This window comes from Phyllobates terribilis, unplaced genomic scaffold (assembly GCF_046119375.1).
Source record: "Phyllobates terribilis strain yellow unplaced genomic scaffold, ASM4611937v1 Scaffold_12__6_contigs__length_324123572, whole genome shotgun sequence".
Lineage (NCBI taxonomy): Eukaryota > Metazoa > Chordata > Amphibia > Anura > Dendrobatidae > Phyllobates > Phyllobates terribilis.
This window is the reverse complement of record NW_027362772.1, coordinates 68,890,893-68,904,185: the sequence shown is the minus strand read 5'-3', so window position 1 is coordinate 68,904,185 and position 13,293 is coordinate 68,890,893. Positions and strand designations below refer to the sequence as shown.

Sequence of the window (13,293 nt, the reverse complement as noted above, 5' to 3'; positions counted from 1 at the left end):
TTTCACTGTGAGCACAGTTCCCATCGATTTGGGCAATCACTCTAATGCCACAACCACCATGGCTGTGGCATTACAGTGAGTGGCAGACAATCCCTGCATGATTGGTGCTCTAAATAGCGCCAGACATGCAGGACACGCTTTTGGTGCACGAACAGTTATCGAACATAACCTCGAACAGCCGAATTTTTTGCAAATCGTTCGGGTTCGTCGAACAACTCGAACACCGCCCAAAACAGCTCGAATTTGAGATTGGCGAACAGTTCTAGTCGAACACCGCTCATCTCTATTGATAAAAAATAAACTATTAACACTCCAAAAGAGTGACTTAAAAAAAGTGGCAGAGAAAGTTATACATTTTTATCATTAATTTATTACTGCAGTTTGCAAATGTATGAATACATTTTACACCAAAAACGGAAGCAAAATGGAACAGTTAAGTCTTATAAAAATGGAGAAGTATTAACATCCTTCTTGAAGGTTTAAGCATTGGTTATAGGAATATACAAAATAAGTGAATATTGCTGCATTTTAGCTGTTGCATTAGTCAGCTGCTAAGTCTGAAGATAAGTTAGACCCTGGGACCGAGTCTTCTTTGTCATCACTCCGTAGATGTCAGTATTAAGGATGAGCAAGTCTGCTGAAATGTGAATTCATTTGGAAAGTACCTACATGGAGTACAAAAAAAATTATCATGTGGTGTAGATCACTGTATAGGAATGTATACTGGGGAGCTGAATACAGAAGTAGAGAGCTGGGGAAGACTTAAAGAGGTTGTCTATTACTTAATCATTGATGATCTATTCGTAGGACAGATCATCAATATCTGATCGGTCAGTGTCCGACACCCGGCACTCTCGCCATCGGCTGTTCTTGGTTGTAAGAGCAAATACTCAGTTGCGGAGCTGCTCTGTCTTCTGATAATGCTGTGGCCGGGTACTGCATATCCACTTCATATTCAAGTCAATTGGAGGCGGATGTGCAGTACCCGGCCTTGGCGACTTTCAGAAGACAAAGCAGTTCCGCAATTAAGTAGTTCCATTTGGCGGCCACTTAGAACAGCTGATCGGCGATCAAGCAGATATTGAGAATCTATCCTAAGGATAGGTCATCAATGATAAAGTAGTGGACATCCTCTTCAAGAAAGTGAAACTTCACAATGTACTCAGATACCAATGCATGCCATTGCTTTTATGGTGTGTGTAGATTGAATTTTTGGGGGACAAGTTTTTCAAGTGAAAACTGGTTAAGGAACTTGTCTTTCCTTGGAGAGTTTTTGGAAGAGTTTTTCAGGATATGAGCACAAGTCTTTTTTCAGGTGGATTATGTATGGAATACACCTAAAAAATGTGCCACAAACCTACCACAAATAGTGAAAAAAAAGAAAAAGATGCCCGCGAACGAGACGCCGAAACATGATGACAAAACCACCAATGAAGACACTTCAGAAAAAGACTGTTGACTTTTTCGTTTTTATTTTTTATTGTAGAGTTTCTTTATACTTCTGAATGCACAATGTCTAGATTGGAGCTTTTTCCATCAGCATCCTCTTCAATGAAGTGATATGCACGTTTTAATTTTTAAACCAGGAGTTTTTCAAAACATGAAGTGGAAAAAAAATGCTGAAACATTGGGCATATTAACAGCAAAGTGTTTTCTGTGGTGTTTTTTTTTTAGAATAGATTCAATTAAGAAAACACTGTGCAAGCATCCGTAGCATGTAGCTGAAAGTGGATTACATGTTTCTGCTGCTATTAAGAAGTAGGCCTGCAAATAGATAGTGGTGCATATAATATCTTCTTGGATCAAGATGTGCCTGATGTAAAAAATTGTGTAGGAAAAATGAGAAAAATTATGGAGTGTCAAAAGATTTTTGGAGTAGAAACTAAGCGGAGCATCTCCAAAACCTCCAAATCTCAAAATGTGCAAAAGCTTTGAGTTTCCACTTTGTTTTTGCTCCTCCTTAAAAACTCCATGAGCACATAGGCTAATGGTATATGCACACTGTTTTTTTTTTTAAGAGGTTTTGGAGCAGAAATTGAGAGAAACTCTCCATAGCCTTTTCGAGAACTCAAAACTCCTGAACAAATTACAGGTTTTATTCAGTTTTTGTTTTGAAAACTTTGCAGAAAGATTCTTGTCCCAATTCATTATTTGCGCTTTATTTAGGTCACTTTTCTTTTTTTGACTTATGATATTTGCTGGCATCTATTGCGCCAAATCAAACTGACTCAAGCGATACATAAATTTGGTGTGCAGGGTTTTTTTCTTGCCCTTAACCATTTTGCTCAAAAAGACATATTTTTTTTCAAAATGTTGTAAAAGATGTGACTTGTGAAAATCATGAAGAAGACTGCACCAGAGGAGGACTGGAGTGGGTTTGAAAAAACTGTTTTTAAACTTTTTAAAAAACCTACAGAATTTAGCTGAAGCCACTGAGACAAGGGTAAGCCAAGTACACTGGTTGTAGTCAAATATACAATTATTACACCTACAACACCTGGCAAAAATTATGGAATCACCGGCCTCGGAGGATGTTCATTCTGTTGTTTAAAGTTGTTGAAAAAAAGCAGATCACAGACATGGCACAAAACTATAGTAATTTCAAATGGCAACTTTAGGGGTTTAAGAAACACTAAATGAAATCAAGATTAAAAATGTGGTGCTCAGTAAGGGTAATTTTTTTCAGACCAAGCAGAGGGAAAAAATTATGGAATCACTCAATCCTGAGGAAAAAATTATGGAATCACCCTGTAAATTTTCATTTCCAAAACTAACACCTGCATCAAATTAGATCTGCTCGTTAGTCAGCATCTAAAAATGAGTGATCACACCTTGGAGAGCTGTTGCGCCAAGTGGACTGACATGAATCATGGCTCCAACATGAGAGATGTCAATTGAAGCAAAGGAGAGGATTATCAAACTCTTAAAAGAAGGTAAATCATCACACAATGTTGCAAAATATGTTGGTTGTTCACAGTCAGCTGTGTCTAAAATCTGGACAAAATACAAACAACATGGGAAGGTTGTTAAAGGCAAACTGTTAGAACCCTCCTGTTTGTTTTTTCCATCTTGTGTTTTGCGGTCACGTGACCATCTGCCTTTATATTCCAGCTCTGCCCTTGTGGCTGTGCTGGACTTCAGTGTTTGACTGTTTCTCTAGCCTGGTGATTCGGTGCCTTTCTCTGTCAAGTTCGCTTGGTCCTCTGGGACCTCTAGTACATTTTCATCAGTTTGTCTTTTTGTGTTCTGCAAAAACTTCTGTTTAGGAGGTATCCCATTTTTGTCCCAGTCCTTAGTTCTTTTAGGGACCCCTCCCTTAATTCTATAGGTCTTCGTTCAGACTAGCCGAGGACTAAGGCGGGTCTGTTCACTAGGAACAGGCAGCCCTCTACATCGTAGGGATTCAGCTTAGTCTTACTGTAGGGACAGCTTTCCCCTATCTTTCCTTAGTACATGTTGCAGATCATAGCACAAACATGCTGGTAGACCAAGGAAGACAGAAAAGCGTCAAGACCGGAAACTTAAAGCAATATGTCTTCAAAACAGGAAATGCACAACAAAACAAATGAGGAACGAATGGGAGGAAACTGGAGTCAATGTCTGTGACCGAACTGTAAGAAACCGTCTAAAGGAAATGGGATTTACATACAGAAAAAGCTAAACATAAGCCATCATTAACACCTAAATAGAAAAAAACAAGGTTACAATGGGCTAAGGAAAAGCAATCGTCGAATGTGGATGACTGGATGAAAGTCATATTCAGTGATGAATCGTGAATCTGCATTGGGCAAGGTGATGATGCTGGAACTTTTGTTTGGTGCCGTTCCAATGAGATTTAGAAAGATGACTGAATGAAGAGAACATGCAAATTTCCACAGTCATTGATGATATGGGGCTGCATGTCAGGTAAAGGCACTGGGGAGATGGCTGTCATTACATCTTCAATAAATGCCCAAGTTTACATTGATATTTTGGACAGTTTTTTTATCCCATCAAATGAAAGGATGTTTGGGGATGATGACATCATTTTTCAAGATGATAATGCATCCGGCCATAGAGCAAAAACTGTGAAAACATTCCTTGAAAGAAGACACATAAGGTCAATGTCATGGCCTGCAACTATTCCGGATCTCAATCTAATTGAAAATCTTTGTTGGAAGTTGAAGAAAATGGCCCATGACAAGGCTTCAACGTGCAAAGCTAATCTGCTAACAGCAATCAGAGAAAGTTGGAGCCAGATTGATGAAGAGTACTGTTTGTCACTCATTAAGTCCATGCCTCAGAGACTGCAAGCTTGTATTAAAGCCAGAGGTGGTGCAACAAAATACTAGTGATGTATTGGAGTGTTCTTTTGTGTATTTGTTTTTCATGATTCCATAATTTTTTCCTCAGAATTCAGTGATTCCATAATTTTTTCCCTCTGCTTGGTCTGAAAAAAATTACCCTTACTGAGTACCACATTTTTAATCTTGATTTCTTTTAGTGTTTCTTAAATCCCTAAAGTTGCCATTTTAAATGATTTTAGTTTTGTGCCATGTCTGTGATCTGCTTTTTTTCAACAACATTAAACAACTGAATGAACATCCTCTGAGCCCGGTGATTCCATAATTTTTGCCAGGGCTTGTATAAAGAAAGATAGAACATATCATAACATTTTCAAAGACATAACTTTATTATTAACATATAAAAGTATTTAAAACATGTTCATGCAATGTCACAGTGTCACCACTAACAGAGGTAGATATGTGGGAAAATAAGTGCTTAGTGCATAAAATAGTAATTGATAAAAAAATATTTAGATTGAGAATAAAAAAATATAGTGTTAAATATAACACTATATGAAAATATCCAATAATGTGTAATAATACACATGTCAAAAATAACTGCAAAAGGAGTGCTACATATACTGTATTTTTTGGATTATAAGATGCACCCCCCCCCAAATCTGGGGGGGGGGTGGGCGTGCATCTTTAATTCGAATATACCTTACCAACTGCGGTGGAGCAGGGTCCCAGGGTCTCTGTTGGTGGAGACAGGAGTGGAACGATGCTGCGGGCCTCAGGCTGAGAGGAGGGGGCGTTTGGAGGTGCGACACTGTAGTTGTTCGGTGGTGCAGGGGCTCCATCAACATGTTATAAAAGCCAGAAGCACCGCACTTCCATGAATTATGTAACAGTGTGAACTGTGATAACAGCAGGAGAGCATTAGGACCCTGTGAGTTTTGCCTGGCTGAGCTCAGAGCAGGGGAAGATCAGGAGACCCTGCGTGTTCTGAGGGTGTCTGCTGTGTGAGACGCTGGACGGGGCATCTGAGGAGAACTGCGAGGACTGAACTGCAACAAGACTCTCTCTCTTCAAGCTTTCCTGTGGGGGTTGATAACCCCTGGCCCTGGTGAAGCTGTGTCCCTGCTTAAGAACAAGTCCTGAGCTGGGGAAAGCTGTGTGGCTCTTTGGAGGTTTGTGGAAGTCCATGCTGAGTGACTAGAGACTTTGTGCTGAAGGAGCCAAGTGTTGAGTGAGAGGGAAAGAGACTGAGGATATCATCTCTGTGATGGAGCCTGTGGTGGGTGGTCTGGAAAACAGTGTGTGACTGCGAGAGGAGAGAAGGGGTCCGATGATATTCACATTGAGAGGATACTGACAAGCCTTGTGAAGAGTTCTTCCCAGACCTTAACCTGAGGCTACAGGACTGAAGTCCCCGGCGTGTGGGCTCAGCATCGGCCGACAAGACAAGGAACCTTTGCTGTTTGTGTGAACGTTGCTTTTTATTTGGCGCCAAAGTTTTCCCTGGACTAGCTGCAGCCACCGCGATTCACAGGCCTGTGATAGACCACATCTGAGGTTAACGGTACCGTAACTTTAAGATATCCCTATTTTAGGGGAATAAGAGCAATTGGTATAGTTTCATGCATTGCTATTGTTAATAGTGGTAGGATTGTACTCAGTGTGCCATCTCAGGGGTCCCTATAGAACACCCTCACTAGATCTACACAGTGTTTAGGTAAAATTGTTCCAAATCTTTAGAATAATTCACATAAACTGGAAACCTTGAGATTGGCACATTGATTTCAGATTTTGCTGATTGTGTGTATTTAGTAGAGACAGTGTCCCAGGTAGAACCTGAGACTGATTCATGCAATACTGAATTTTAGTCTAATCCCTGTATTAGTAAAGAAAATGTTGTTCATATCTGTCTCTGTCTCAGTTTGTGACTCACTGGATCCCTCTCGGACCTCCGGTCATTACATTTTTGGTGCAGTCGGCAGGATCGGCACCAGCAGCCCCCCCGCTGGTAGCGGAACCCCTGGCAGCCGCGGCGACTTTGGGAGGATATGTGCCGATAGGAGCTTTACTCCAGCACATGCCGAAATACAACGGGCGTAACATGGCGTTGCAGGATTGGGCTGAGAGGGTCCGGAGTGTTCTGCGGATGTGTTATCAGGCCCCCGCGTTACGAGCAGAGTTGGCATTAAATGCACTAGAGGGTGACGCTAGGCGGATGGTGATGGTACGCCCAGAGTCAGAGAGGAGCAAGTTAGAGAAAATCTTGGAGCTGTAAGAGGGGAGTTCGGGAGGCCGGGCTCGCGTGGCCCAGCTTTGTTCCTTGTTTTTCAATAGGCCCCAAAGGGAATGTGAGACCTTGATGCAGTAGTTGAATACCTTACAGGAAACGTTGAATGAGGTGCAGCGACTAGACCCAAGGGCCATGGGGGCATTCCGAGAGGTAGACCGCTTGCTCCGGGATCAATTCATAACAGGGTTAGCCAATAAACTCCTTCGAGACAAACTGATGGAGATGACCTGAGCTACCCTGGAATTATACTTCTGGCAGATTTATCGGGCCGCGGTGGAAAGGGAGGAGGAGTCTACTCTGGTCGTCGAGGGGGCAGTGGACAGTGCACAGCTGGAGGGAGGTTGGGCGCCAGTTTCAGGAGGGGGAAGACTGGTAAACGTTGTACAGGCTCTGCGTGCCGAACTGAAGGAGCTAAAGCTGGAGGTGTCTAAACTCAGAGCTGGTCCGGTCCGTACTACAATGGAAGGGCCACCCGCCGTGTCCTCTTGAATGGTGGTTATGCAGTCTGCCAGGTCGTCCTCCTTGAATGATTCAAGTTCCCGTCCACGAGGAGCAGTCACCTGCTGGAGGTGTGAGCGTCGGGGACACATATCCCGATACTGCGGAATGTCTGCAGCCCCAGAGCCTCCTTCGCCGGTGTTAAACCCCCAGCCACTGCTATGAGAGAGCGAGCAGCAGCGGCCCACCCCCCACAAAGCCCTCGACGGGAAGAACAAGATTTGTTCGCATGCAGTCCAGTGCTGGAAGCAGAGTTTAAAGGGCGGAAGATGAGATGCTTGGTTGACACAGGATCCGAATGTACCATAATGCCCTTAGAGGTGTACGAAAGGCACTTCAGTCAACTAGTGGTTCCCGAGGACGGCCGAGTGATACGACTTAACGCAGCTAACAATGGGCAACTGATGGTGAAGAGGATCGTGTGGATGCAACTGAAAATGTTTGGTCAAGAGCTGGGTCATAGCGCTGGTGGACCACCCTCCTAGAAGAGTGATGGAGGTGACGCTCGGAATGAACGTTCTGTGAGATTTAAATCATCAGATGTATGCCAGTGAGGGACCCCGATACTGGGCTCGTGCTACCCACCATCGACCCACACAGAGAACGTTACACCGTCGAGTACTGAGCTGCGATCTCCTGAAGTGTGCGGTCCCTGGGGGTCAGGTGGTCCTGGTCCGAGTGCCATCACGGACCACGATCTCGCTAGAAGTGTTGAGCCACCCCCGTAGTGTTCGAGTTTGGTTCGGTACGTCGAACACCCATATGTTCGCCGAACTGTTCGTCGAACTGTTCGTCGAACACCTTCGAACACCGTTAAATCCAATGGCAGGCAAACAAAAACACATAGAAACACATAGAAAACACTTCAAAGGTGTCCAAAAGCTGACAAACTGCTCAGAAGACACAACTAACACATGGAAAAGTGACAAGTACATAAAGTCATGCGAAAAGAAAAGAGGTGGAGGAGTAAAAGGAGGGTGAGACACAGATATAGGCATGTCATGCCCTTCTAAAACGAAAAAAGTGCGAAGCCAACACGGCCAGTCCGTTCCAGCCCGTGCGACCTCGGTGTCGCCGGGTTTGTGCTAGAGCCGCGGTGGACCCTGATGGCCAGCCCCCCTCTCCCAATACTGGTGCCTGTCCGCTGGTGGGTCGAGCGAGCCCCCCTGCGGTGTAGGCGGGTCTAATCTTTTTAATTTAAATTGTCTCTCTAATTTGAATGAGTACACTTTAAATCCTTTTACAAGGATCTATAGGAGGGCAAGTCTCATGCCAGCAGCCGCGTAATTCCAGCTCCAGTAGCGTCCACTAAAGCTGCTGCAGTTAAAAAGCTTTTATAAGGATCGAGCTTGGCGGTCCACTGCAAGGCGTCCTACCGCCAGTCCCAGCCCCTGTGCCTTGGGGTGCCTCCCCGATGCTCTTCACTGACTGTCCCGGGGGCCCGAAGCATTTCCTTTGAAAAAATTAAGTGTCCAAACTACAGGTGGTGTAGCTTGCTTAACAGCTGGGATAATCCGCTGACTAGCAGACACTGCTACTAGGCACAAAGTATTTCCTGGGCTAGATGCAGTTAAAAATTTGTAATTAGATACCCTCGTTGGACGCTGAGAAAGCATTCCATAGAGTCTCCTGGCACGCCATATATTATTCTCTTAAAAAGCTTGGGGTAGGGGTCTAGGGGACCCTTTCATAGGCAAAATCACGGCCCTGTATCGCAATACGTCACCTAGGCTGAAGATAAATGGAACATTTTCATCACCTTCCATAATTACCAATGGGACAAGGCAGGGATGTCCTCTGTCCCCTCTCTTATACATCCTAGTGACGGAGCACCTGCTCTCATCAATTCGCCATAACCCCAATATTAGGTGGATTGAGGTGGGAGGCACCGACTACAAGTGCTCTGCATTTGCTGATGATGTACTAGTATATATCACTCAATCACATATATCCATCCCTGCTGTTATGGCTGAAATAGATCACTTTGTTACATGGTCAAATTTTAAAATCAATGCAGCGAAGTCTGAGGCCCTCGATGTCTCCCTCCCCAAATCCATACAGGATTCCATCCAGTCCAACTTTCCCTTTGCCTGGCCCTCACAGGGTATCAAATACTTAGGAATTCGTATTCATAGAGACCTCTCCTGTCTATGTTATCTTAATTTTGGGCCCTTTATTGAACAACTGCATACAGACCACGGTTGGCAAGTTAGAACTGTAAGATTCACTACGTGAACCACTGGTGTTTTGTGGAAAAGCACATGTACACTGTGTTCCAAATTATTATGCAAAAAGTGTTTAGAAGTGATAAGGTAAGAATTTTTTTGTTTGTCAGTTAAACTCATTGATGGTGATGTGTGTCAGGGCTCTTTATATCACTGTAAGCAATTGCGGACACCTGTGCTAATTAGTTTGGCAGGTGTGTCCAATGAAAGGCAAGACTACTTAAGAAGGCTGTCCCACATTATTAAGCAGCCTACATTTTCTGCCAAAATGGGAAAGAAAAAGGATGTGTCGGCTGCTGAGAAGCAACAAATTGTGGAGTGTTTAGGTCAAGGCATGACTACAATCAACATTGCCAAGACACTTCATCCTGATCATCACACTATCAAGAAGTATGTAGCTGATTCACAGTACACACGTGTGCGTGCTGATAAGGGAAAATTGAGGACTCTTTTCTACAGGCAATTACGTCAGGTTAAAAGAGCAGTGGCAAAAAAAGCTTTGTCATAGCAGCAGACAAGTTTTTGAAGATGCTGGTGCCTCCAACGTCCCCCGAACAACAAGATGTAGGGTCCTTCAGAGGTTTGCAGCTGTGCGTAAGCCATCCTGTTGACCTCCTCTATCCACTGTACACAAGCAGAAATGGCTCCAGTGGGCCAAACAATACATGAAGACTGACTTCAAAACTGTTTTTCTCACCGATGAGTGCCGTGCAACGCTCGATGGTCCCGATGGATGGAGTGGAGGATGGCTGGTTGATGGACACCCCATGCAAACACGGCTACAGCGCCAACAAGGAGGAGGTGGAGTAATGTTTTGGGTTGGAATCATGGGGAGAGAGATTGTTGGCCCCTTTAGGATCCCTGAAGGGGTAAAGATGAACTCCATAATGTATGTGGAGTTTCTCAAACAGCACTTCCTGCCAGGGTTCAAGAAGAAGAACCGTGTATTCCGCAGCAAGATCATTTTCATGCATGATAATGCACCGTCTCATGCTGCACATAACACATCTGCATTAGTGTTGAGCGAACATGCTCAACACTGCTCGGTACTCGCCCGAGCATCACGCTACTCAGGATGTTCGGCGAGCACCGAGCATTTCTGGGTTACTCGGGCGGGAGCTCGGGTCTCCGCCCTGCATGTTTGGCGCTCTTTACAGAGCCAATGAACATGCAGGGATTGCCAGCCAGTCACTGTAATGCCGCAGCCATGTTGTTTGTGGGCATTACAGTGATTGGCTGGCCACACAGCGTCACCTCGAGTATTTAAAACCGGGCGCCGCCATCTTGGACACAGTCGCTCCGGATCAGACAGTGTAGGGACAGCGCTGCTGATTTAGGTAGAGATATATCCTGCAAAATAGTTAGTGTAGGGTCTGTAAAGGCTGCTAGATCAAACAAACAGTCCTTCTCAGGACTAATATCCATCCCAGGTATATCAGGCAGGCAGGCAGGCTGTATAGGAGACGCAGTGGTTATACCAGCAAACGCTGCATTACAGTCCTGTGTGCTGGACTTAGCTCCAGGTCCCGGGGGCCAGGAAAAATGCTTTTTTTTATCTAAATCCTCTTTTTTTTTTCCTCCTTCACAATGTACAAATACCCATCTTATTAACCTTTTGGTGTCCCCCCCCTCAAAAAAAAAAAGTGTGCCTCTGATTCTTCAGACACAAATATATCTGTTGAAAATAGTCTGGTGTAGGCCAGAGAAATAGATGTGTGGTTTTGCAGTTTTATGGGCCATTTGTATCTAAAAAAAACAGTTTGAGTGTGTCGCTCACTGTTCAGCCGCAAATATATATATTTAAAAAAGTCTGGTATACACCAGTAAATTATTACTGTGGTTTTGATGTTCCACGGTAAAACATCTCTATTATCCTGTTTTTGGCATTTTTTGCTGTATAAAAATAATAATAGTGTCTCCCTGATTTTTCAAACACAAATATATTTGTTGAAAATAGTCTGGTGTAGGTCAGAGAGACAGAAGTGTGCTTTTGCTGTTCCACGGTAAAAAATCTCTATTATCCTGCTTTTTGCATTTTTTGCTGTAAAAAAAAAAATAATAGTGTCTCCCTGATTTTTCAGACACAAATATATCTGTTGAAAATAGTCTGGTGTAGGCCCGAGAAATACAAGTGTGGTTTTGCAGTTTCACGGTAAAACCTCTGTATTATCCACTTTTGGGCCATTTGTATCTAAAAAAACAGTTTGAGTGTGTCGCTCACTGTTCAGCCACAAATATATATATATATATTTTAAAAAGCCTGGTATACACCAGTAAATTATAACTGTGGTTTTGCTGTTCCACAGTAAAAAATCTCTATTATCCTGCTTTTGGCATTTTTTGCCGTAAAAAATAAATAGTGTCTCCTGATTGTTCAGACACAAATATATCTGTTGAAAATAGTCTGGTGTAGGCCCGAGAAATACAAGTGTGGTTTTGCAGTTCCACGGTTCAAACCTCTGTATTATCCACTTTTGGGCCATTTGTATCTAAAAAAAACAGTTTGAGTGTGTCGCTCACTGTTCAGCCGCAAATATCTCTATTCAAAAAAGTGTGGTATACCCCAGTAAACAATAACTGTGGTTTTCCTCTTCCACGGTTCTAATCTACTCTTTATTACCCTTTTTCCATTGATAGTGCAAGTGTAAGCTATTTTACTTAATTTACAATGGGCAAGGAGCGTGGCAAGGGAAGTGGAAGTGGACGTTCTGGTGATGGTTCGTGCAGAGGACGGGGCTGTGGCCAAGGTGAAAATGTGCCACAACCAACAGCCACATCTTCTCGCTCCCACTTCTTGACCGAATTACTAGGGAAGCACAGAACAACACCAGTATTGAGAACTGATCAGTGTGAACAGGTTATTAACTGGATAGCAGACAATACTTCCAGTTACCTGGGCACCACCACCTCTGGTCTGTCTTCCACACGGTCAACTCTTAGTAGCCATGAGTCTCAACCGCATACTCCTCCTCACCCTGATGCTCCTTCCTCCCACCATGCCGAGTGTCGTCAGACAGCAAGTGATCCCACACTTGGACACTCTGAAGAGCTGTTCACTGGTCCATTCCCATATTTGGGCCCCTCGCCTGATACGCTTGAAGTGGTGGAAGAGGAGATCCCATGTTGCGATGCCCAAATATTTGAACAGCCACGGCCACAGGAAGTCGATGTTGGCAATCTGTCACAAGAGGTGGACGATGACGAGACACAATTGCCAGGAAGTGAGGAGGAGGATCGTGGTGCGCAAGTGGAAGAGGAGGAGGTGGTGGATGATCTAGTAACTGACCCAACGTGGAAGGAGGACATGCAGAGTGAGGCCAGCAGCACACAGGGGGAGGGAGGCAGAGTACCCCAACAGGCAGGAAGAAGCAGTGTGGTGGCCGCAGACAGAAGGCAGGCAACCGTTCCCCGTAATACCAACACGAGGGACGTTGCCAGTACAAGCGGTAGGTCTTCCAGAGTCTGGAATTTTTTTAAAGACTCTGCTGATAACCCCAAAAAGGCCATATGTTCCACCTGCCATGCCAGCATCAGCAGGGGTGACAAAACTACCAGCCTGACCACCACCAGCATGATCAGGCACATGGCAGCAAAGCACCCGACTTTGTGGGGCGAAACCCAAGGTCCACGACCAGTGTCAGCGGGTGTCACCACTGCTTCTTCCACTGTTGTGCGTGCAATAGAACCCCCTGTTGTGTGTGCAAGGCAATCCCCTGTCCATACTGCATGTAAAGATGCCCCCTCCTCTCAGTCTTCACTTGTTATTGCAGTTTCTCAAGAAACAGCATCAACGTCCACGTCCACGTCCCACCGCAGCGTTCAATTGTCCATATCCCAGACCTTTGAACAAAAGCAGAAATTTGCAGCTAACGCCCCACAGGCCACAGTCAAAAATTCGCACATTTCACGACTGCTTGCATTGGAAATGCTGCCTTTTAGGCTGGTGGAGACGGAATCCTTCCGCAATCTTATGGCGGTGGCTGTCCCTCGGTACTCG

General features: G+C 44.4%; 1 protein-coding gene across 1 annotated transcript in view; it reads right to left on the bottom strand.

Moving 5' to 3' along the window:
* Positions 1 to 354: 354 nt before the first annotated feature.
* LOC141173079 (cell adhesion molecule CEACAM1-like) overlaps positions 355 to 13,293 on the bottom strand; it is a 145,162-nt gene continuing 132,223 nt past the window's right edge. The window contains exon 7 of the mRNA XM_073657724.1: positions 355 to 665. Within this exon, the coding sequence (XP_073513825.1) occupies positions 651 to 665 (15 nt within the window). The 3' untranslated portion in view covers positions 355 to 650. The remainder of the gene's footprint in view (positions 666 to 13,293) is intronic.